This window comes from Sturnira hondurensis, unplaced genomic scaffold, assembly GCF_014824575.4.
Source record: "Sturnira hondurensis isolate 20B ecotype Veracruz unplaced genomic scaffold, ASM1482457v3 Scaffold0005279, whole genome shotgun sequence".
NCBI classification, from domain to species: Eukaryota; Metazoa; Chordata; class Mammalia; order Chiroptera; family Phyllostomidae; genus Sturnira; species Sturnira hondurensis.
The window spans coordinates 6539015-6565438 of NW_028077910.1; the positions used below are offsets into that span (position 1 = coordinate 6539015).

The 26424-nt window shown below is 41.0% G+C and overlaps 1 protein-coding gene across 4 annotated transcripts in view; it reads left to right on the forward strand.

Annotated features, from left to right (window-relative positions):
- The window catches only part of TNIK (TRAF2 and NCK interacting kinase), a 348375-nt gene that overhangs the window by 282472 nt on the left and 39479 nt on the right, over positions 1-26424 (forward strand). For 2 of the 4 annotated variants that reach the window (XM_037046529.1, XM_037046531.1), the window contains 6 exons: positions 3922-4086; positions 6846-7085; positions 9768-9874; positions 18638-18801; positions 19997-20094; positions 20910-20933. In XM_037046529.1, the coding sequence (XP_036902424.1) occupies positions 3922-4086; positions 6846-7085; positions 9768-9874; positions 18638-18801; positions 19997-20094; positions 20910-20933 (798 nt within the window). The remainder of the gene's footprint in view (positions 1-3921; positions 4087-6845; positions 7086-9767; positions 9875-18637; positions 18802-19996; positions 20095-20909; positions 20934-26424) is intronic. The other 2 variants (XM_037046530.1, XM_037046532.1) reach the window with 1 other exon arrangement.

The window sequence follows — 26424 nt, forward strand, 5'->3', positions numbered from 1 at the left end:
AATTGACTTGAATGTGTTCCCTTTTTTATATGTTTAAATATATCTTTATTTCTTTAGAAAGATTTTTTGAAATTGTGTAATTAACGAGCTTATTTTCAGGCCTTCTGTATTTGTGTAGCTTTTATACATCTCAGAGGGCTTAGATATCACTCCCATAGTGCCCAGTGGGCAAGGTAGCTCTGCCTGGAGCAGACTTTTATCTCTTGAGACCACAATTATATCTTCTTTCTCCCTGTAATGCTATAATAAACAGTATAGCATTTCTGCAGAGGTGATCCAAACCTCTCCAAAGTTACTTTAGTATTGGGGTCAAAATGATCCTTTTAATAAGAAAACAAAATTGCTTTCGTACTGTAATCGATGTCTCTCCTAATCTTATTCTCTATATTTATTGATAATCCCTTCAACCATGAAACCCTTTGTAATAGATTTCCTTTGTTTGTGTCCTGGCACCTTGATATTCTGTCTAATATTACTGTAACACTCTTTTTTGGTGGTACTTCTGGTATTTTACGTCTTCTTGGCAACAGGAGACGGGAGCGGAAGCTCAGCTAGTAGACTTTTTGGAGTATTGCACAAGGCAGATTGAAACAACATATTGTATTATACCCCAGTTTTCCATCACATGTATCTTTATCCTGGGGTGGGGTGTAGGAGGCACTTTGTCCTTTTGCCTCACGTGCCTATTTTTCACTCAATGAGTAGACATAAGATGCGATGAATCAGGAGACGGGTCTTGATCCAGTGTCAAAATAATCAGAATGGCCGCTGGCTCCTAGATACACTGCCCAGCTCCTCCTCTATTGGAAATTGTTATTAGGATGTTTGATTGAATATCCTTCCCCTGATATTTATATTGTCTCTCTTGTGCAAAAGCAATGGGCAGCATTATCTTCCCAAACACCTGGGGCAAGGTTTTCCTCAGGCAGAGTGGGGAGCCAGATGCCCCCTGTTACACCCTTCTCATAGCTCGTCCAATTAATTTGAACAAACTCCAACTCAGGAAATTGTATCACACTGGACCCTTTCTGGCATAATTTTCGAAGCGTAACAGGAGATTATGTATAGCATATACTTTAGAATTGTACAGGCTAAAGCGCTAATGGTATGATTTTAGTATGTAAACTCATTGATACCAGGCATAGGAAATAGTCCTAGAAGCATATTAGTAACATCTACACTTGACTAACTATACCCATTAGCTACCTATGAGAATCGGCACCCACTCTCTGCGCTGTTCACTTCTACCGACAGCCTCATGGCCTGTGTGGCTTGTGGTTCTGTGAGAGGCAAAGTTGCTTTCTTTGCTAGTGATCATAGCTGGCAGTTGCCAAAAGAATTCTTTGTCTCAGAAATAATCTCTCTGCCCAAGATGGAATCTTTTGGGACAGACTTTTTGACTGTTGTTTTTAATGTACTTCCCCTAACCATGTGCTTAAAACTGTCTAAGGATACTTTACAGTTAAAAAACTAATAATGATAAGTATTCTTTACTCTTTGAATATATTTGGTTCTCAAATGCCAGGGAACAAGTGGTTATAGGCTGGACAGCCTGGTATTTATCTGAAACTGTGTCTCAGTCTCCTGGATTCCTGGGTTCAGACAGCCGTGGCTTGGATGGTGAGAGTTCACACAGTCAGGGGTGCTCGAACACGTGATTTATCTAATAATGATCTTCCCTGGAAATAATATTTGAATTATTCTAGTGATCTGAAAATAGTCACCTTCTTTTCAAAGAGTCTAGGATTTGGGAAAACAGCACATTCCATGCCTTGGTCTCAGTCTGCTATCTTTGCAGACTTTATCCTTTTGGTGGCCTTATCCCAAAGCTGGCTGTATTTTTGCCTTTGCTCAGTGTGATAGCCAAATAATTACTGCTGTCAGAACACTTTGAACACACACATACACAAGGTATGTATGTTCCAGTTTATATTCCCAGCTTTTTCCAGCTAATCCTATATGGTGTGTGGTAAGTTTCTGGGACATGGAATTTCAAAACCAAAGTCAACAAGATGCAAATTGTATGTACCATGCACAGCCATAGTGGGGGGAAAGATCTTAAAATTGCCCCGAAGCAGAGGCAGGCGGGTGGTTTTCTGTTTGCTAGCATCTCTTATGTTAAAAAGTTTGCATATGAAAGTTTAAAAACAGATATTCTATATATGAGACTGAGTCTGCCGCAAGAAAGATTCAAAATGGGTTATGGAGGATGAGAAAAAATAACTTTTAAAAAATTTACTTCAAGTCAGGCAGTAAAATGAATAAAAACTTTTAGCTGCTACATAGAAGTATGTCTTGAGGACCTGCGCTGGGTTCTGTGGCAGGGTTTTGTAGTCCCGAGGCAGCCAGTGGGCAGGAGGGAGTTCCCCGGTGCGTTTGGAAAGTGCAGCTGTCAAGGTGACCCTGAAGACACAAAGGAGAAGTGTCTGGAATGTGAAACTTTCAGGGAAGTTTCAAGGAGGGAAGGTGGGGGTTCAGAAGAAGCTAGCCCAAGGCATGTCTCAGTGGTACATGGATTACTTTGAGCTAAAGGCAATTTTAGCTTCATGCTCAAGTGAAACTTCTGCCCTTCCCCTTTACTACTCAGAAGGACTTGAATCAGAGGCCTGGCCCATAATAAAAGATGATCACAGGTAACCTCTGTTGACCTATCTATAGGGCAGAGCAAACTCCTATTTACAAAATGTTTATTCTTATCATCCTGCCATGACCCTTTGAAGCCCCCAAGGTGCATCGCCTCATCCCTAGCACAGGATGTTTTGTACACCTTAATCCCCCTTTTTACCCTTGAACCCCTTGCACATGTGGGGTCTCTGACTCTCTCATGCATGCAGGGCTCCCATATGTATCTATGTATTAAATCTGGCTATTTTCTCTTACTTAAAAAAAAAAAAAAGAAAGGAAACAAATGAGAAGACAAGATGGACCTGGAAGAAAAGTTCTAGACTCTTGCAGTTGTTGAGGATCTTAAATCATGTCTTGCAGTGTGCCCCTTGTTTATCTGAATTTACCTTTGAAATTGTTCTCTGCAACAGTCTGTATCTGCTGCAAATAAGTCCAACAGGTAACTTTTACCTGCAAGACAGACATTCCTCATTCTGTGAGCCTTCCACGTGAGGCACATGATCAACTATCTGCTTGGAGCGGAGAGAGATTCTACAAGAACAAGAATGACAGGGACACAGCCAGAGACGAGAGATGGTGGTCAGGGGGGAGAAGAGGAGGAGAAGCAAGAATGAAGGCCCTGTGTGGAGAGACAGAGAGGAGGAGGGCGAGAGGGAAACAGAGGAGTCCAAGCTGGAAATGGAAAGAATGAGGAGGGGTAATGTGTTTTAGGGCACAGGGAGAGACAACTAAAAGAAAGGGCCTTAAAGGAAGAAAAGGCAAATGATAGTCTAGTTAAGGCAGGTCATGCTCACTCAGCGAGCCACCTGGGACACCGCCTGCCTGCCAGTAGGGAGAGGGAAGAAATGGAGGGTTAGGGTGCTCAGCTTGATTCCCTTGTCAGCCCTCCCGTGTTCTTCCCCCTCTGTCCCATGAGTCGACTCAGAGCAACGTTTGGTTTTCCCAAGTGATCTAGGTGCCTGCCATAGTTCCTTTGTCTCCCTCCCTGACCCAAGATAATATCCCAATCAATGTCGGATGAGCTCTTAAGCAGGTTTGAAATTCTCCCTGACTAAAACTGCATGAGATTAAGGGTAAGGGAAGAGAGATGGCTTAAGTGTTCTGTGTATTTTTTGTGCTAGTGTTTAACAGAAAGAGCTTTTTCACAAGTTTTTGAGGCAGAGCAGACATGGAGAGTGTGGCTCCTTAAAAACAAATTGATCAGAGGGACAGAAAAAGGGCCGTGCAAGTGACTACAGAAAGTCCTCACCGCTTCTAGCCATCTGTCCATTGTCCTCTCTCTCTGTTTGTTTCTAGGTAGAAGAACGGTCCAGGCTCAACCGGCAGAGTTCACCTGCCATGCCTCACAAGGTTGCCAACAGGATATCTGACCCCAACCTGCCCCCCAGGTCGGAGTCCTTCAGTATCAGTGGGGTCCAGCCCGCTCGGACCCCACCTATGCTCAGACCCGTTGACCCACAGGTATATCCTCCCCTTTGTTCAATTGGGCATTTCTACTGGGAGACAGATCAACCTGCTAACAGCCCAGGGCACTGTAACACGGGCTCAGGTGTAAAACCAGTTAACATTGACCTCTAATATAGAATTTATAGTAACAGATGAGGGCCCACTAAATGTGAAGGATAGAGGAAGGAGTGAAGAAGGGAAAAAGCACCATCCTTTGAGACAACCGCCAAGTTACTTCTTGGTAAATCAGCCCCTCTGGAGAACCATAAATGTTTCTGTGAGCTGAGCATAAACATCCTTTTAGCTTTAAGTACCAAAATAAAATTCATATGTGCCTTTGATAAACTATTATCTTGTGTTCCTTGGGATTTGGTGTGACCCTGAAACTGGATAAATTAAATGGGATTGGGGAAATTGTGTCTTTTAAAAGTGGTCACTGGACCGGTAGCATCAGCATCACGCTGCATTTTACAAGCAACTTTGTAAGAAATGCCGGGTCTTGGGTCCACCTAGACCTGCTGATCAGCAACTCCTGGAGGGGGCGTGGCCACCTGTGGTTCGACAGGCCTCCAGGTGACTCCAGCGCACTGTGGAGCTTGAGAACCATTATTTTGAGCTATTTGGAAAAGAAAAAAAGGTTACTCTACTTTTAGAAAAAGAGGAAGTTTCTGGAAGTTTTAGAGGACTTTTAAAATTATGTATTGTAAAACATGAACTATGATGTGAAATAAAGCACACAATTTCATGAAAAATAAAGGCAATGCAGCTACTTTCATCCAAGTGTCTTCAGTTTCTTCCAGGCATCCGCCTGAATTAACACTTGCATGAAGTACTTTGAGATCACCTTTGAAACATGTAATGACATTTGATCTGGAGTTCACAAGAATAGTGCTGGAAGCAAGGATTCTTGGTTTTAAGTCTCCGTTTACCATAGGAGGTCCAGGATTTTTTCAGTCCCAGCCAGCTGAGCATATCTTGCTTGCCCTTGGTGGTTTTAATTGCATATAATTTTTCCATGCCCAGCCTTCCATAGGATGCATTTTTATATGGACTTCTCTTTCAACATACAAACTTCCTCTTTTAAAACTCCTGACTTTGACCTTTTGGGGGCACTTTTCCTCTGGAAAAGGGGAGAGGGGAGGAAAAATTTATGAAACTCTATGAAAGTGACAAGGAAATGAAAATATAGATATCCTGTGATAGCAAATTGGAACAGCATTTTCTGGAGGTTTTGATTTTGGTTTTTTTTCTCTTTTAAGTAGTTTGGGTTTTGTGCTATATATTTTTTAAATATATTTTGTTTTCATATTATTTAATATATTTAGTGGTATTTAACATTAATAGAAACTTGGTTACAGTTTTGTTCTGGTTGAAGCATAACATTCGGTGGAACTAGTCTTTGAGGATTTTCTCTGAGCTATATATAATAACATTTTAGATTTCAGATTCAAGATCTCACAAGCAAGAGGAACAGAGCCAGGCTTGTGGAGGGAGGCTGGGAAAATGCCCCCTGGCAGTCTAGGCACTAGGGTTTCAGACCTAAGAGGGTCTAAGTCTCTTATCTAAAGCAGATATTAAATGAATGTTCAGTTAACAATTGAATTTAGAAAGCAGTCTAGGTGTTTCCCCCATTTACTGAACGCCACCAAAAGGCAGGTAGAATCCTGGATTCAGGGATAAATGTGGATACGGCTCCTTTCTCCAGGGATCTCACCTTCATGATGGAGCAGTAGACAGACTTAACGTAGCATTAACAGTGAAGTGTGAGCCATTCTGAAGGAGAAGGGCTCTCTGAAATCTAAATTTTTTTTCTAATCCTCACCTAAGGGCACAATTATTGATCTTTGGGGAGAAAAAGAAAGAGAGAAATATCCATGGCCCTGTACATGCCCCAACTGGGGATTGAACCCACAACCTAGATATGTACCCTGACCAGGAATCCAGCCTGCATCCTTTGGTGTATGGGACAATGCTGCAACCAGCTGAGCCACCTGGCCAGTGCTGAAACCTAGATTTGAATAATTTGTCTTAAAGAGCCAGATTGCCACCGAAAGACTGCGTATCTTTTCTGCATGAAAAATATCACCATGTGCCAAACTGTGACACTTACAACTCTAAAAAAAAAGTCCTAGAGTTAAGAGATTTATTATATCATAAATAGTAAGATCCCACTGATCACAAAGCAGGATAGCAGAACAATTAGATGCGCCCTGCAGGCATGTGTGGGTTCCAGCGTAGGTTTGGGCTCATATTGGCTGTGAGATGCAGGGTGTTACTTAACCTCCCCACGCCTGACAGTCACGTGTGTGAAATGGGGAGAGCCACCATGTCGACCTCCTGGTGGAGTTAGTGAGTTCATAAGAAGTAAGATATCCACAGCAGTTCTTGTTTTACAGCGCAACAACACTCTAAGTCAAGGTCAAAGATGTTAAAGAATGGCATTTCTAATTAGAAGAGAAGTACTTATAAATGTATTGCTGATCAATAAATGCTCACTAAAAGTTGTTAATATTACTGTTATCACATTTATTTCACTGACATCTTAGCAAGTAAATTATTTAACTTTTGGTCCTAAACCCTGGTTCAGCCCTATACTTAGCTCTAAATGGAACATTCTGAAGCACTATTAAAGGTACGCTGTAGACAGCTGTGATGGGCTTCGTGTACTCTAATTCCAGTGCCCTAGAAGTTTATTTTCTCTTCCACTGAGTAAGGTACTAGCTTGTCTGATTTTTCTTCTAATGATCCTGTTCTGATGTTGGTTTTTGGCTCAGATCCCACATCTGGTAGCTGTAAAATCCCAGGGACCCGCCCTGACCGCCTCCCAGTCAGTACATGAGCAGCCCACCAAGGGCCTGTCCGGGTTTCAGGAGGCCCTGAACGTGACCTCTCACCGCGTCGAGATGCCGCGCCAGAACTCGGACCCCACCTCGGAAAACCCGCCTCTCCCCACTCGCATTGAGAAGTTTGACAGAAGCTCTTGGTTACGACAGGAAGAAGACATTCCACCAAAGGTAACGTTGCCAGGGTGTTCTCACTGTCAGCATCATCATCATTGTTGATGGTGATCATTATTATTATTATCTCTGTTACAGACCTTTCATAATAAGGGACATCATGCCAAAGCTCTGTCCCTTGTCATGTCTGTTTTGGGCCCTCCTGACTCCCAAGCTCTGACTTGGATGGTCACTTGTCATTTCTGACCTCAGTTTCCCCCAAAGAAACAGAGGCTCGGGTTGATCGGATGACACGGAAACATAGAGCCTATATCCAGAATTAGGACTCTCAGTCTTAAATATTCCAGACTGTTTTTTTACTGTCTATTTTAAGACACAGAATAATGGATACTTTTATTGCTAACTGAATCTATTACACATCTAGACACATTTATCTGGAAGATTAAAAACTTCCAGATAAAAAGTAGAAAATTTAGTGATTCCTATCTTTAGCAATACAAAGTGAAACCAGATTTCAGGTGGTCAGGAAATAATATTGCTCCCAGAATATTTTTTATTTATCTACTTTTAGAGAGAGGGGAAGGGATGGACAAAGAGAAGAGAAGGGACATCGTCGTATCGATTGGTTGCCTCTGACATGCTCCCATCTGAGGACCTGGCCTGCAACCCAGGCATGTGCCCGGACTGGAAATCAAACCAGTGACCTTTCAGTTCACAGGCCAGAGTTCAACCCACGGAGCCACACCAGCCAGAGCAACTCCCAGGGTATTTTAATTAGCCCCATTTAAGGAAAGCTTTTTCTAAGCCAAGTCATAATTTAATTCCAACTTTAAGTCATTTCTGAGGATAAAACTGTAGGGTAAAATGACCAGTTATCCCCCACTGGACAGAACCGTCCTGAGTTTGGTTTCTTTTGTTTTGTTTTTGCCTACAAAATTTTGTACTTGTTCCAAAAACTGTCCTGAAATGTGCCCGTGCACCTCACTACAGACGCCCTTGGCAGTATCTCAAAATAGTGGAGAAATTTTTTGCATCAGATTCTTCCTGATTCAGGATTCCCCTTTCTCCTGAACTCAGCATGAGAGCAGCAACCCATGGGATATTCCACAGTTTCCAGTGATCAATGCCATTGTTAATTCCAGAAAAAAAAATAAACAAACAGTGATAAAAATAGATAACACCACTTGATTTCAAATATGGTTCCTCATCTTCCTCTCAAAAGGATATTATAATAGGATTTACATTATTTTTAAAATGAAAGGAGCAGATGATAGCTTTTTGCCCGTGTGCTCCTCTTTGGAAGCAGAGGTGCCATCAGAAAAGGTTATCTCAGGAACCAGTTTTAATGTGGAAAACAGGCTGGGAGGAGGAGCAGACAGGCCCGAGAGCTGGGGAAACCCGGGGTAACCGGGAGTGGGGGGGATCGGTCCACTCTCTGAAAACATGCAGACGTACATTTGTAACTCAAGACAAAGTAGATCAATACAAAGATTTTTGGTTTTAATAATTCATTAGACTCTTTCTGCCCCATAACTACTTATGTTTACAAAATGATAATGGAAAAACAGTAGTAGTAATTTTTAATTTGAGCAGGTACAAGCACTGATTTGATTGTTTTACTTCACATCTTTCTAAGTCTTTATCTTAAAATACATTCTAATAACTAACAACATTCATACTAGTGTTAATATCATTCACCATATTGATAATGTTAAAACAAAGCATGTTTTAAAAACATCTAGTACAAAATGCAAAAACACTTTCAAAGAGACCCCCCCCCAACCCCGCTTCCAAAAACAGGAAGCAAATCCAAAGCTCCTGACAAATGTTTAACCCGTTTAGCTGTGATGGGGTGTCTGTATTTTCATTTCCTGGTCACTTTCATAAAGAAACTTTTCCTTCTACTTTTCCCTGGTGTTGGACTCCTTTAATACACTTACCATATTTGATTTCACTAAAAAATGTTCCATAAGAGAAGGCATACTTGAATTCTGCCTTAGGCTCTTGAGATTAGAATTCTAATCTTATTAGATTAACTAAGGAGACACACATTTTCCTAGAGTACCTCACAGTCCAGTTGGTACTCAGTCTTTCTGAAGTCTCTTCCAGTATTTCGGTGTTAAGCCTGTTTGGTATGTTTGCAGATGGACCTTTCAAAGCACAGTGTCTTAGAGTTTGTTTTGAATTAACCATTGCAAATTGATGAAGAAGTGGGAGCATGCAGACCTATTGCCATGGTTTCTCCGAGCTCACTGGCGTGGGTTATCTCCCAAGTTCTAGCCTGATACCCTAGTTTCTCACCAGATTCCATAATGTCCTTATCTGTCCGTCAGTTGTGATGTGAGCTAAAAATGAAACTCAATTTAAGGCTGTCATCTGATATCCTTCCCAGTGATCAGGTGAGTATTTACGGTACCCTAAAAAATATCTGGTATCCACCACTCTTATACAAAAGAAGGAACTCAATGAGTGAAATAAATGATCTTGGTCTGTTCTCAACTTTGTTTTGAAAATTCTGGACCCTACTCCTTAATGGTTGCTGAATATGCCTCAATGGCTTTCATTTGATTTTATTTAGGGAGTTAAGTTAGTCTTGAGAAATTAAAGATATTTCTTTCCTGTTTCTGAGAATTGGTGTAACTCCTGGCAAATCTTCTGGAAGAAGTGGGCTGCTTTCCAAGCAGTAGTTCACGGAAGCTATTTTATGGAAAATATTTCTGATTTCTGCTTTTCTTTCAGGTGCCTCAAAGAACAACTTCTATATCCCCAGCGTTAGCCAGAAAGAACTCTCCTGGAAACGGCAGTGCTCTGGGACCCAGACTAGGATCGCAGCCCATCAGAGCAAGGTAAGGGAACAAGATGGTTAAGGCCAAGGAAAAAGCCCCCGCCCACCATGGTCATTATTGCTTTCCTAGAAAATGTCCTGTGTTCTTTTTTGCTTCAGAGGCATGTGGACTGGCCACCTGGACTGCAGACTGTGGCGGGCCAGAGCACAGGCCTTTTATTTTTTTCAGTAGCCTTTCGCAGAAATCAGGGTACAGTGGGGGCTCGTGAATGAATGAATGCATCAGTGAATGGATGAATGAAAGAGGCAACCCAGAAGCCAAACAGGGGTGCTTTCCCCAACCGTTTTAAAAATTAGAGAGTAAAATGGCAAATCTGTTTGTAGTATCCCAAACCATCACTTCGGAGACCATTTTATGGAATCAAGAGAATAAAATGGCCTGGTGTGAGGTGATTTTTAACATCAGGTCAGGAAGTGTGTCCTGGGAACCCCTGAGACCCATAGGAAAGTAATTGCCAAAGAAATGCTGTAATGACCAACTGCAGAGCTTCCCTAAATGTGGCAAATTATAGTGGGATTAGCCCTCATGAAGAAACCCCCTCTTTGGCACTATGGAGGGTCATGGAAGTACGGTTATGCCTCTGCTGGCAGTCCGTGCTCTCCGAGAATTTTCCATTGTGGTGTGTAATCCTGCCATCCGGAAGTTGCACCCACCTCCTGGTTGGTGTAGCGGTCTCAAGGGAAGCTGGAAAGTAAATAATATCTTTACAGTATCTGAGCAGATTTCATGTGGCAACAGATGCTGTTGGCTGCTCCAGTTCCTCAGCTTCCCTCAGATTTTTCATGACAGATACACCCCTTTTTAGAAGCCACTGAAATAGCAAATGGCCTCTGCTGAGACTATAAATAGGATGAGCTTGGACAGCCTGTTTTCTTCTTCTTCATTGTGTTCATAATAAGAGAGGACTGTCCCTTGCTAGTGAGAGAGACTAGATGATTATTTCTACATATCTTTAAAACATGGAATGCTTTCGATCATAAAGCTCTGATTTTCCTCTTCACATGAAAAGCCTTAAGAAGGGGTCAGTCCATAAATAAGATGAAACCTTAAGGAGAATGTGAATCCCTTTAGGGCAAAGAGACTGACCCATTCCCAGTGGAGTTACCAATCATAGGAAGCTCTGAATGGGCCATTATTGTCCAGCAACTCCTCAGATTCAGGGTGAGCTGGCATTGCTGTAAGCCGCCCGAGGAAGACTGAGCTGTCCTCTGACCAGAGAGCCAGCCTGAGCTTCACAGTTGCCCTATTCAGGAGCTGGAGGCGCCAATTATCACTGCTGTTTCTCCTTTGAACTCTGCCCCGGGGCTCTGTTCCCTGAATCAATTGCTTAGAATTTTAGTTGCTGTAGATCAAGCATCATTTCAACTCAACTTTTTGTCTTTTCCTTCTATCAACCGAAAAGACAGAGCTATTATTATATAGTCAAATTAAAAGCAGCTCTTTGTTCCCCTTGAAGTGTTATTTTAATGATGTCAGAGCCTAAGATAGTTGATGTTTGTTAGTCAGTGGCTTGCTAAACATGCACTTTTCCCTCAAAACCACTTAAATATTGTACTTTGCACAAAGAATGCAGACTTTATGAGGTAGCTAACACTTTTCTGCTTACCTCCTTAGAGGAGGTAGGGACAGAGTGAGCTAAGAGATAATAATGAGTTACCTGCACTGAAAGTCAGAGGAATTACGGAAGACTTGGAGGATGGAGAATCCCCATCTCTGCCACATGGAACAATCCTACTAAAGCACTTCTTTCTAGCTATCACATGTCTCCAAGTGACCAACACTTAAGATCTGAATCAGACTTTGCAACTCTGGATTGGATTGCATTTTTAAAAGCTTAGGGATTTGGTTTATTGTGATAGAAATAGCTTTTAATTCATCTTTGCTGCATAACAAAGCACCCTTAAACTTGGTGGCCTGAAATAATAACAATTCATTATTTCTCCTGGTTTTATGGGTTTGCTAAGCAGTTCTGTTGGTCTCACTTGAGCTCACCCGTGCAGCTGCACTGAGCGGCTATGGTCTTTCATCCTGGGCCTCTTTACTGTTTGCGCATCTCAGTCCAAGCAGGAAGGCCCCAGTGCACAAGTGCGTTTGGAGACTTCACTTGCATCATCTCTGCTGATGTCCCATTGGCCTGCGCAGGTCATGTGGTCAAGCCCTAGGTCGACATATAAAGGGCATGGACACTGGGAGGTGTGGTCACTGGGGCCATTACTACAATACAGAGACCCTTCTACATCATGATGATCTGCATGAGCTCTTCCGAGTGCTTTTTGTACCATTTGTCCGACAGCTGCCCAACCATAAAGCCATAAAAAAGGGTAGCTTTTGAATAATTCATCCTTTATGCTCCTATGCTGCCCTTTTTGCACTTGGTCAGTATTCCTTTTTGTCCTCTCAGGCTTTTCCTTGAAATGACTCTCAAGGGAAACTAGAAAACTAACGCGTTTAGAGTGGATCCCAAGAAAGAGTACATATATAATAATAAGGGACAGGTTCGGGATGTTTTGTTATCCTTTTTATTTCATTTGCTAAACTCAGCCAGTGCGTATTGAAAACCCACTATGCACAAGGCAATATGTTACCTTGGGGCCAACCCAGTGTCTCAGCCCAGAGTCAGGTAGCCTGTGCTGAGACACTGGGTTGGCCCCAAGGTAACATATTGCCTTGTGCATAGTGGGTTTTCGATACACATTGACTCTGGGGCCTATGGGTCGGAGGATAGAATACACCTGCTGCTCTCTGAAGCTACAGGTATTACTGGGGGTCAGATTCGATTTCTTGAATCTCCAAATCACCACGTGGAGAAGAGCCAAAAGGAGAGTAGTTCTACCTGTGTATATTGTGACATGCTGGAGAAATAAAGCACTTTTGTGTTAAACCACTAAAGAAAAAGAGGCAGAGCTTAATAGTTAAGTTCAGTTTTCGCTTCCTGAATTCAGTACAAATGATCTCCAACTGCGAGGTGCAAAACCTTAGCAACTGCAGGAGTGACATTTGTTGATAATTTCATAAACAATGTTTTCATCAGTGAACTACTTAGTGTCCTAAGTCAAAGACTCTCAAGTTAAAATGGGCATATACAAGCATGTACCTGTAACATGAGGAACAATCAAAACTTTACTGTTTTCAGTAGCCTTCCTTCTCCTAGAAAAGGAAAAAAAACCTGCCTGTTATGTCATTCTTCCGCTGTCTGCACATGCCATGCCGAATTAAAAAGAGCCCTATAGAAGACACGTTTTTACGTAGATACAGTGTGGAAGATGCACAGCGGTGCCGGCATCAGTTGGTCAAGAAAATGTCCTGGGGCCACCCCTGTGGGTCCCTGCCTTCTGCCTGGTTTGGAGCGACTTCATATTTATGCCTTTACTCATGAAACATTCTGGAACATCAACACATGCAGAGTACCCTTCAGTGTCAGTGTGCTCTACAGATGTTAGCTAATTTAAACCGCATGGCAACTCTTGGAAGCGGGGACTCAAATCAACTCCTTTTATAGACGCAGAGACAGAGATGAACACAAGTAAATTATCCAAGGTGACAAAATTAGTGATGGAGCCAAGGCTTGAGACCTGGTAGTTTTGCACCAGGGTCCGCACCCTGAGCAGCACACCGTGCTAACCCGTCAGCAGTGAGTGCGGCTGTCACTGCTGCCTTGTTTTCTCCGAGAGAAAGGGGGTCACGGATCATGGTCTGGTGGCCGACACGGCACCATTCGGCCTCCACCTTACTCGCTATGTGACTTTATGATTCTGTTAACAGCTCGTCTGAACCTTATGGTTATTGATCCTCATCTTGCAATATTCATTCACTACCTTTTAAAGGCTGTCATCCCGTGAGGCCTATTTATACCGCCATCATTTCCCTGCACTAGCTGGGAAATGGAACTAGTATCATCAAGCACTTTATCTGCGCCCTTCCTAGATGGCTGAAATCTGGGTGAAAACACCACCACCATGACTCCCTGCCCTTCCTTCTCCAGTGCCTGCTGCTGGGTCTCACTCGGCCTGCAAGTTCAAAGGGCAGCTCTCAGTGGCCCTATGGACTCCCAAACACCCTATGTTGTGGAGGTGATGAGTTAAATCTAAATCAGGGTTTGAGTTGGTCATTTTTTTAAATGCTGTTTTAAAAAATTCCAGGCACTTCAATATTTAACCTTGACTCATGTGTTCCCTTAGAGAAAATTCAAATTTGATTAAGCAAGTACATTCTCAATATGAAAAGATTTAAATTAAGCCTGAAACTCCCAGTCAAAAACCACTAACTAAATGCTTAATTTCAAAAAATAATTCTCTGTCCTATCCTATGCCCGCCTTCTTATGACTCCTTTGTCCTCATTGGCTGCGTCATCAAAGAACAAAGCAAAGTGAATTTTGGCAGTCCGCCAGTTAATTATAGATTTGGCCCACTTTGTAATTCTAATTTTATGTTTTGACTTTTTATATGAGTCAAGTAAATGGAACAATTGCCACATTTTTCATTTTCCCACATATTTTATAGACAAAGCAGCGCTGTCTGTGGGACGGCAAGTGTCTGGACTCAAAGTCAGCATTTAAAGCAAGCTATGTGAACGTTATCAAGGTTTTACATGTTTGGATCTGAGTTGGCTCAGTTCCTCAGTGAACAAGGAAAATCTGTTATTTCATGGGATTCTTCTGAAACTGCTCACCTTGAAGGCCAGACCATCTAGTACTACATAATAAGGAAGAGAAAAATATGAACAGTATGGCTTTTTTTCAAAATACTCATACTTGACAAAAAATAAGATAGAAAAGGCATTTTGTAGGTTTTTTTCCCCTATTTCTGCGTGTGGTTACTTAGAAAGGAAGTACTTATTTCGTTCTTCAGCAGCAAAAATAGCAACACTGTTAAGATCAGCTTGGAGCAGGCTGGCTCCAGTGGGGAGGGCTTGTGCTAATGAGGCCCAGGTCAGGGACTTAATGCCCCTGGGAACCAATTAGGCCTCACGGAGAAACCGCCTCTGGGTCCTTTCAGAGACACATGCTCATCCCAGCTGGTTCTGCTAGTATCTATGGCCCTCTCTATGCTGGGGCAACCCTGGCTCAGGCCTTATCATCAGACATGACAGCATCATCCTACCAGTCAACCTGCCTCTCTCCCGGCCAGTCATCTATAAACCTACCCTGGGAGACCCATGTTCTCTGCCAGGCTTTATAGGCCATTGCTTCATCAGCCACCCATGTTTTCTGATGACCCAGTGCCCCAGGGTATTTCATCAGTCTGGTGTCCCCTCTACACCAATAAGCTCAAGGAAAACCCCAGGCCCCAGGTCTTTGCTCAGGCTGTTCCCCCAGCCTTCCTGCTCACCTCTCCAAGGCCCAGTCAAGTCCTGTCTCCTTCCTGATACCACCTTGCCTGCTCCAAGCTACATACATTGTTCCCAAACTCCAACAATATTTAAAGACCTTCACACGCAGCATACAGAGTTTTGCCTTGTTCTATCATTTCCACAGCACATACTCATCTCTAGGATTGGGTTATAACTTGACCGTCTGTCCTGTGACCTCTGCTCCCCTCCATCCCTCATAGTGGTCCAATGAGTCTCACTCACTAAGTAGGTGCTCAGTAAAAAGGTTCTGGGTAAATGACCAAAGGAGTGCTGCATGAGAGCTGATGGCTGGATCCTATTCCCACGCACCAGGGGAGAAACTCAGAGCTTACAGCCACATTTCTCTCAATAGATTGTTTTTTCATACGAAGAACACTACATTACCATTGCCCAGAATGAGAGTAACTACCTAGAAGCCTGAGTATGACCATCCCCTTTAATCTATAATACAGCTGGTTAGCAATATAATTTTTAGAAAAAAGTGTTTTGTACTTTATTACTAATACATAGATACCTTCATATCACTGTTGTTTAATAAAAGAAGACAACAGGAAGAATTTATTACTTGGAAATTAAAGAAGATGGAATTGTCTCTTTACGAAAAATGAAAACATTGAAATATAAGATGTTTCAGAAATATTATACATTTCACATTTTATGTATTCTCCAAATCAAGGGCCTTTCCATTATGGATCTAAACCTAATTTAGTCAATCAGATTGTAACAGTTTTTGCAAAAATAGTTACTACATAAAGGAGAGCCATAAAAACGTTGAGAATTTATAAAGTTTGCCCTCGATCCCATCTGTAGTCAATTTTGCTGTTATGTCAGCTGAGCAGCCCCTTTACTATAATAACTTAAAAGACAAATTTGTCATCAATTTTATATTTATGTGATCAAATGTAAATACTATCTATATTTTTTACATATAGTGTTTCCAGGGTCTCTGGCCATGTTTTCCAATAACCCAATATTTAAGATTTTTGTAACAAATTTTTTGTGGCAGATATGTTACATAAAGCAAGTTTCTTATATTTTCAAAAAGATATTATTTGGTTTAGCTGCTGCTATAAGGATGCCATTTCATGGCCAGGTTTTTGGTGGACTAATCTGCAAGCGTGCTATGTTATTTTCATATTTACATGTGAAACATTCAAGATGCAACACGAGACAGAGTTCCTGGTACGCACTCTGAAATGCGCAGAGCAAAATGAAAACATAAAATTACATTTTAGCATGATGTCTCACGGCATTAAAATCTGCACTCTTAGCAGGGATGGAAGTGTTGTTTGCAGATTGAGGACATTGGGAACATGAAAGGGGTCAATATGACACGATTCCTTTCAGCAGTGGGATGACAGTAGAGTTGAGCTTTGAGTCATGGGTCACTGCATTATCTAGGCCCAACATTATGTTAAGAAAAAAATGAAAGGTCTCTGAGTTATAAATTACAAAGGAAGAGCTTTGTAGAAACCTTGAGAATGCTGCTTATTTTTATATTGAAGTCCTACAAACCTCAGCAGTTGCCTCCCACCACCACTGCATAGATGTCTCCTCTTCTGGTGAAGCTTCCAACGTCCCTGAAGGTGGCCCAGGAAGGTGCTCTATTATCCCATATTGCCCTGTGCTCTCTACAGGCAACACGTGAACGCAGGTGTCTCTGCGTGTCCCGCTGAGCTGGCAGAGGGCATGGCTATGTCTTGTTCACTATCATATCTCAAATGCCTGGCCCAGTGCCTGGTGAAAACTGACAGAGTGAGTGGATACATACTATGATTTGGGGAGCAGGAACGATATGAAGACAAATAATACCAAATGATTTTATTTAAAAATTGGGCTAGTAGCCTACCAGGAAGCTAATTTGTTCTTGAGTTAGCACTTAGTAGTCATTATTTGAAAACACACCTCCTTTTGATAATAGCCAAAGTATATAGAGGCTTCCTCTAAGAAATTAAAAAATGCAGATACACCAGTAGCCATACAAGCAAAGGAATTGATCAGACAATTCACTGAAGAGGAATTATAAAGGGCAAGTAAATGTGAGTAAAAATTAATGTATCTCAGCAGTAACATTTTAAACTGCATGAAAACAACAGGATATGAAATTTCTCTAAAATTACCAAATGGCTTATAATAAAGCGTGTGGTGAGAAGTCAGTGAGAATTCTGGTCCACAGGGACCATCCCATTCACTGCCGTGAAGACTGCTCATACCTGTGTACATAGACATACCGCTCCTCCCCTCACCATCGCCGCACTGTTGCCATGCCCATGAGCCCTTCTACCTGTTTGCTCAGTCCCTTCACCCTCGAACCTTCCCCCTCCTTAGCTGTCACCCTGCTCTCCATCTACGAGTCTGTCTCTAGTTTGCTTGTTAGTTCAGTTTGTTCATTAGATTCCAGATATGAGTGAAATCATATGATATTTGTCTTTCTTTCACTGGCTTACATCACTTAGCTAAGGTTCTTCATGTCCATCCATACTGTTGCAAAGGGTAAAAAGTTTCTTCTTTTTTTATGCTGAGTAGAATTCCACTGTGTAAATGTCCCATAGTTGTTTTATCCACTCATCTATTGATGGACACTGGGGCTGCTTCCATATCTTGGTGATTGCATTGAACAAAGGGGTGTTTATGTTCTTTTGAATTAGTGTTTTGGGTTCCTTCTGATATATTCTCAGAAAGAATTTTAGGTCAAAAGGCAGATCCATTTTTAATTTTTTGAGGTATCTCCTTACTGCTTTACACAGCGGCCGCACCAATCCGCATTCCCACCAACAGCACAGCAGTGTCCCCCGCTCTCCACATCCTCACCAGCACTCATTGTTTGTTGATTTATTATGATAGCCATTCTGATGGGTGTGAAGTGATATCTCATATTGCTTTTAGAAGCATAAAAAGCTACTCACAATGCAGTGTTAAGGGGGGAAGCAAGCTGTGAAACTGAATATACAGTATATTTCCATATACACAAAAGAAAAAAGACTGGAAGATAATATATCAAATACTAAAATATAGTTGAATATCTCTTAGTTTAGAGATTGCATATGTTGCTCCCTTATTCTTATCTTTGAATATTTTTCAAGTTTTTTATAATGAGCACAGGGTAAAGGGTTTAAAAGACAGCCTCCTTTGAAGTTTCACCATTTCAGATCCAATATCAATTTTTGAAGTGTGCTGACCCAAGAGTTGAGTCAAGAGTTGATTCCCTCCAAATAGTGATGTGGCCAGGAGCTCCACAGAGGGTGGCATGACTGTCATTTCTATGATGGTCATGGTCATTGACCAGTTTAGTTCAAGGTCAATAAGCATTCTCTTTATCCCCTTGCACTGAGATGGGACTGACTAGACTATGCATATGTCTACCAAGGGCAAGGTCTTGAGAGTGTAGTCATTGTGCTCTGCCATCCTTGCAGCAACCCTGACCTCCGGAGGACTGAGCCCGTCTTAGAGAGCCCCTTGCAGAGGACCAGCAGTGGCAGTTCCTCCAGCTCCAGCACCCCCAGTTCCCAGCCCAGCTCCCAAGGTGGCTCTCAGCCTGGATCTCAAGCAGGGTCCAGCGAACGGACCAGAGTACGAGGTAAAGCTTCCCCTTACCTCTCCCTGACAGCGTGGCCTGGTGAGGAGAGCCATGGGCAGGGAATCAGGCTACTTCCTGACTTCTAGGACATCTGCTCCTGGCGTGGCCACCACTGTGTGATCCTGAAGAGATGCTTAACTGCTCACAGCTTCAACATCCTTAGAGGAGTGGGCCACCATTTCCAATTATGTGGTATCTGGTGTGGACTAAATTCTTTCTAATCACAGATACCAATGTTTTCCAGAGAGATCACAGAATACTGGTCCCATCTGAAAATACAGTCACTTATCAGTCACTGAATTTCCACTTCCATGAGAGGTTCCTTGCCCCCAAGTGTCCTCTTCCCATTAGTTCCTTTTTTGCATTCCGAACGTACTTCACAGTACCAGTTATTCTTCAAAGTGAAATTCAATAAAGACCAGGGTAGAATACCTATGTACTTGAGAAGAAATAAAATTTTGACTTAAAAATATATTTAACTCTTCTGGTTATTCTTATTAGAGAGGTGAAAAATAGCCTCCAACCATTTAATTCAAGTCATTCATCATTGTTCAGTTTTTATTAATGAGGACGCTTGTGAAAAACGTTAATATGTCCAGCTAATTATACATGACAACACATTGTTTCTAGCTAATCTAAATTTACTCTTTCTGAATAACCTTCTTCAAAAGATAGTTTTGCCTCTAAGTAATGAAGACCAAGACTTTTAAAAGTGTAATTTGATCAACATTAACACACTTTTCTTAACCTTTTCACTAAACACAATCATAATTTACTTTCTAAATCTTTTTATGATTTTAAATAAATATAAATCACTGCATGTCCATTTTGAAAAGGTTGACATCCGACTGTGATGCCCCTGTTTCTGACCCTGGATGTGGGCCAGCCTGTGGCTGCCCGTGTATATATTCTTCTAACACCAGTGGCACAGCCCACAGCTGTGGACACTTTGTTGCCTTGATTCAAATACAAATTTACTTAATTTTGTGACTCCCAGGTTATATGCCTAAATGTGTTTGCTTGATTTCATTTGCCTAAACATTTACTGTTTTTTCCATGGGTTTGCATGAGGATGTACCTCCATGAATGGGTCAGCTGAGTAATCCTGAAGAATGACTCACCAGCGAACTCCTGAACTTGAGCCAGTGCTTTCTGATGGCCATTATCTTTCTTGGCTCTCTGCTTTTCCCTCCAGCCAACAGCAAGTCGGAAGGATCACCTGTGCTTCCCCATGAGCCTTCCAAGGCGAAACCGGAGGAATCCAGGGACATAACCCGACCTAGTCGACCAGCTGTGAGTGCTTTTCCCTCCAAGAGTTTTAAACTTTTCAATGACCAGAGAACCCGCAGGATAAAGTAGTCGGAGATACACTCGTGACTATGAAATAAAAATTGTTGAGACTAATAAGAAGGAAGCGTCCAGAACAAAGTCATGCCTGATGAGGAAAGAACTGATCTTGGGTTACTTATCTGCCTTTAGGGATTTGGTGACCATTAGCAAATATATCATTCCATAGTTTTCACTCAGCTGCTTTGGCAAAAAGATATTGAAATTAGTAGTTAATGAGATGTGGGCAGTTTCTATGGGTTTCTTTTGTCACTTCTGCCCTTTCTCCATATGATTTTTCATATGGAATTAATATTACAATTCTTCTGCTGCTGCTTTCCATGCCTCTGGGACTGTGTTTTCGGGACCAAAACCTGATAAGCTCTGTCTGACCGGGGGCCTGGCCCCAGGAGTTCTAGCTGTACTGCTGTGGCTCAGAACCTGGGTAGCCTTAGAGAAGGAAAGAAGAGCACAGAGGCTGGAATTTGAAAGTTAGAAATTGTTTTGGGAAAAGCTACTGTCCACTTAAATTTTTTGAGAATCTATTCTATGAAATAAATGTGACACCTTCTTGGTTGACTCTGGTGACTGCATTTTGAAGTAAAGGCGTAGATGAGAGTAATCATGAAGAGGGTTGGCACTGTTCTGGGTGGAGGTTCTCTTTGCCCTTTTGCGCTTACTAATTGTGTACTAACAATTCCCGTTTTGTGTCTAACTGGCTGCCTTTCTTCTGGCTTTTTCTTTCCTGTGGATTCTTCTGGATTGGACTCTTCTTATGTCAGAGCTATAAGAAAGCTATAGATGAGGTTAGTATTACCTTTCTTTGGTCATAGTTTTACAAAATATAAATATAAAACTGATTTTCTGATGCTGACATTCAGAAATTGGCCAACTGGATTGCAGATTTATAGTTCACTCATTTGCAGTGATCTGTCGGAGGAGACCCCTGTCAACAGAAGTCCGTCTGAGACCCTCCGACCCTCCGCATAAAGCTCCAGAGATCTTCCTCTAGACCAGAATGTTACTTTTCCAATGTGCCAGTCTGGCCAAAAATAAGCATCAGTGCTTTGTTATTGGCAGGGTTTCTCATTCTAATATCTTCCACTAGCAAATCTGAGTTTTTTAACCTGTGCTCGCCAAACTTACTAGACGATGGTAGTCTTCCTAACAAAGAAAAGAGACATCATTCTAGGGCACTCCAAATTTAGAGCCTGTGATTTGTGAACCAAGAGTTACTGGGTATTGTTAGATTAATTTTGTGGGACGTTAACTACAGCATCAGCAACAACATCAACTTTAGTTAATGAATACTGGCGAGTTAAGTGACTATTTCCTTATTCATGGAGACATTTTTCCATTAGAAAAATATATGGCTTTGTCGATCTTAAGTAGCTTGCTAAGAAGGATGACTGCCTTACTGCTGTTTGTCAGACCTGCATGAATACAGCATAGTGTCTTGTTGTTGTTTTTTGGTTTTTGTTTTTAAGAGACAGGTCTTGCAAAGAGTCCTAACTGCATGGAATCTGAAGACTACCACTGTGGCTTTAAGGCTGTAGCTCTGCTGAGCACCATTTTTGTGAAATGATATGAAAACAAATACTGGCTCAACAAGCTGCATTCAAATTCTGGCTTCCCCAATAAGTAACTGGCTGGCACCAGTCTGCAAACTCTCTGGGCCACAGTTTTCTCATCTGTGGAATGGGAATAAAAACCCCTGTGTTGCCTCACTCATGGAATTGTTTAGGGTCACTCAAGATCATGTGTGTGAGAGCATTTCTGAAGTATGAAATGCTTTGCAAAGCCAAGACGTTGTCCTCATACTAAGGTTTGGGCCAGAGGCATAGGCTGTTTTGGCAGGTGGGGGAAGCATGCTTCTATGCCTCTGATCTTTACCCCAAAGCCTCACTTTTTCAGCATTCTGACTGCCTCAAAACTCAAGAGTGGTTTTGAAAGTACTTTTCACAGTTCGGGGATACTTGCTTATAAAAGAATGAGACTCTACGTGTCTGCAGTGTGTGGATGGCACTTAGAGAACGGAAAAGGGGCACTTACATAATTGCTCTGTGCTGCAGCCTTGCTCCTTTCCCTCCTATTAGTGAGAAGGGCAGGGATTATCACAGTTTTTATCAATTTCCTCGCAAAGACTTGAAGAAAGAGAACCCAATAAAATAGTTGTGTATGTGCACAACTCAAGGGAAATCTCATGAGTCCAGAAATTGGCATGGAGGTGGCTGTCATGAAAGAAAGGTTTCTCCGAGATTTCATCTGGTTAGCCAGGATATTTTAAGATTTTAAAAATTGCTGCATTTTGGTACACTCTAGCACACTGGACGGAGATGAGAGGGGACAGCAGAGATACAAATAATTACAAGTAATTGGGTAGGGGTGGAAGCTATTTACCAAAGTGTCTCAGGCCGTGTGTGGTTAAAAAACAATCTTCCACCCTCCCCCCTGAGTATCACTATCCAAATTGCTAACAATACAGAAATACTTGGTTCTGCGAAACTCAGTGGTTCCCAGTCAGGGACAATTCCTTACTTTCCTTACTTTCCTTCCCTCAACTTGGGTAACAATTGGCTAAGTCTAGGGGCAGTTTTGGTTGTCACAACACAGAAGTGGGAAAAGTGCTATTGTCATCTCGTGGGTAGAGCAAGAGCTGCTGCTGTGCACAGGAGAACAACCGGAGGGGGTCATCCAGCCTCCAATGTCAGCAGTGCCACGGTTGAGAAACCGTGAATTAAACCTTCCTCCCACCTCCATTTCGATTTTGATAAGGATTCTCTCTCCAGTCACTGAATTGACATTTAGATAATCCATGATTGGAATGAAAAGTCTTAAAACTCTTTCCAAAACTTGTTGCTAGATTCATGGTTTGATTTTTCATAAAAATCCACCTGGGGGAGTGTCCATTAGTCTGACACTTGCTTTCCAGTGGAATATGAGATTGTACAGCATAGTCTGTGATTGTTCCACACAACCTTTGGAAATAAATGTTCTTTATAGTTTAGCACAATGAAATATGTGGCATGAGTGTTGTGGCACAAGCGAACACTGGCTTTACCACTATTTTTTCATTAGTATGTAGGAATCTGAAAAATTCCAGGGCATATCCGGTTTGGAAGACTTGAGTAGTAACTAGGTGACAATACTGAAGTGAAGTACCTTCCCCTGAGGCTATATCTTTAGATTTCTTAAAAAGGAGGGAAATTAATACGTAAAGAAAAGACCAGCTTTAAAATCTTTATCATTTTAATAGTTAAAAAACTGAACTAAAATTTGAATAAACTATATTTTTTCTTAAAAGAGCATCCTTTTAGGCAAAGTGTTCCTAATTGTCAGTTTAAATAAGTTTTTCTGCATGAAAAATTATATCAACTTGATTCTAAAAAATGTTGCATCAAAGAAACTGTTGAGTAAGGGCCTCTTAACGATCTTCACATTTACTTGATAGTCAAAAAATCTTACCATTTCACCATATTTCTTGTATAGTTATACACTCTCAGATATTTTTATGCTAAATAGCACTTTTTCCCTGTTTTAATACCTTTTAGCTTCAGGCTTGAGACAGTCAAGCACTAAATTACCACAGAAATTCATTCTATGGAGAAAATTGGTATTGTTAGAGAAGAAAATGTGTGAGGGTGGATCTGAACCCAGTGCTGTCACTGGTAGATCATGCCTGTTCCCTATAACTCTGCTATTGTACATGTTCCCGAGTGGATGGATAAGAAGCAAAAACTTCAGCAAAATACATAGACTGTTAGCAATGTAAGATGACTTTTTTTTAAGACTGGGGTGATTACTTTTGAATTACTTATTTGTGTTACCTAGGGATTTTCATCTATGTTTCACCCTCCAGGCTGTTACCAATTAAGCTTAAAAAGAACTTGCAATTATTTTTAATGTTTCGGTAAAGATAGCTTTTTAATAATGCAGAAACAAAAAATTTAATTAAAAGCAAAATTATAAAGTCGGTCAGAACTTTAAATTGTTCCTTTAAATACAGTGTTTGGAAAAGTTTAGATCACTTTAAGAAGTGAGAGTTTCTTTAATCAACAGGCTTTGGACCAGCTAAATATTTCTAATTATTTTTTTAAATCTCCTTCATCTTCTTTGGAGGTGTCAGAGATGGGAAAACCAACCCATGGGGAAAATGTATTATTAATTTAAATAAATCATAGCTAATATTATTATATTTTACTCATAACTATTAACATTAGAAATAAACTATTTTAAACCATATTCTCTCTTTAAATCATGATAAAATGTATTTTTAATGACCAGTAACATTTTAAGTACTAGTTATATTATTTGATGAGGCTTAACATGATTCTAACATATGGAAGGAGAATACAATATAAATGTATCCAATTTGTTATTATTTTAGTGCTTTGGTGGATTATAATATCTTTTTTCATTCATAACCTTAACAAAGATTGAGGCTATATTTTCCCAATGTGCTCAAGTTTAGCATACCCTTCACTTTGCTCTCAATTTGATAAAGATAAACAATTGTCAAGAGGGAATAAAAAACGGGAATTCAAATATTAGCTTTTTCTATTTTGGCCCATTGACAAGAAACCAGAAATAAATTTGAATAAAATTCCATGTGGTAATTTTTCTCTTCTTCAGTGGTATACATTATATTTAAATACTCTTGGGTCCTTTTAATATGTATCAGTTCTACTTTCATTTTCATTAATGCGGTAAAGGTGCACACCAAGACCAGGGCCAGGTGTGCCTGTGCGCATGTGTAAAAGCCCTGAGAGCGTGTTTGGGTGAAAAATGTACAATTTGAATGGGGGGGGCGGCAGAGCTGGGAATATAAAACAGAAAACTGTACTTGAACAAGAATAAAATAAAATAATATAATATAAAATAAAATAAAAAGAAACATTGAATTTTCAAAATTATCTCTTTTCCTAGGACTTCAAGTGACTTCAGAATAAATTTAAAAGTCATTATTGCTTTCCCTTTGGTTTCTATGAAATTAAAAAGAAATAGCTTCTTCATTTAACACCTTGAACTTGAATTTTAGACCAAATAAAATACCTGAACTATTTCCTCTCCTGGTTTAACCAGTATAGGAATGCCTGACATTCAGGTTAACAGTAAAGAAACATGACAACCTGTGGTCTTCTCGAAATGAAATTTTAATTTAATCATATGCATTAACCGTATTTTTTTCTAACCAATTAGGATGGATTATCAAACGTCATTTAGATCACCTACATTTGCTATAATCCTACATCAGTTGAATTAGACAAGTCCATTTCTGGATTGAAATAAAGAGAGAATATGGCCATAAGAAAACTGGGATTTAGTATCTTTCATGAGTTTCTTTCTCCCCAATCCCCTATCTCTCGCCGAATGTTCTGATTCCCACATGGGTCACTAATATAGGGAGAAATGGTAAGACTGATGTCAAATTGCTTTTTCCTCATTTGCATGCTATGTGCCATGGGCAGCTGAACCCATGCAAATTAGAGCGGCCGTGCTTTTGCAGAAAATGCTTCCCTCTGCATTGCTCGGAAAGCATGTCAAGTAAAAGGTAGTCAGATATTCAGCACACTGCCTGCAGTCTGCCTGGTGATTAAATGCCACATCATCACATCCATCAGGCTAAAGGTTTCATCATACTCGTGGAAAACTGAAAAATTATCTCTTCCTATTGGTGTTTGCACATTCATTTCACTAGTCCTCACCAGGGTTTTTGCCAGGTGACTGAAATTTAAACCAAAAGTAAATGAAACACCTATCATTCTGGAAGATAACTTTTTTTATTTCTTTGTTTTTCTTGATTAACTCAGCTCTGTGGCTGTAAATTTCAGTGGCGCTGGGCCTTGGGTTGGGTGGGCCATTATTTGATGTGATGCCCCTGCTGTCCGGGGAATGATGCCACACCAAATGAATCATTGTTGGAGCTGGAATCTTGGGAATTGCTCTGTTCTGTGACTACATTGCTACCTTTTGGTACAGTAGCAATCATAACAGCGGAAAGGCCATGCCTGTGGCTTGGGCAGGAGTCCCACAATACTGGGGAGCAATTTCTAATCCCCCTCATTTTCCCACTAACCTGAGGGTGACCAACTGCACCTTCCCAAAATAAAGTGAGAACCCAATGTTTGTATATATGTGTACACATACAATGCACATACACATATATACACACGTGTATTCAGAACTGAACAGTCTCAGTCTAGCGATTGGTTTTGAACAAAGTTTAAATTTACTTCATCTTTTCTAGTTTCTACGCGCTACAAACATCGTTTCCTTAGTTCCCTGCAGTAACTATGT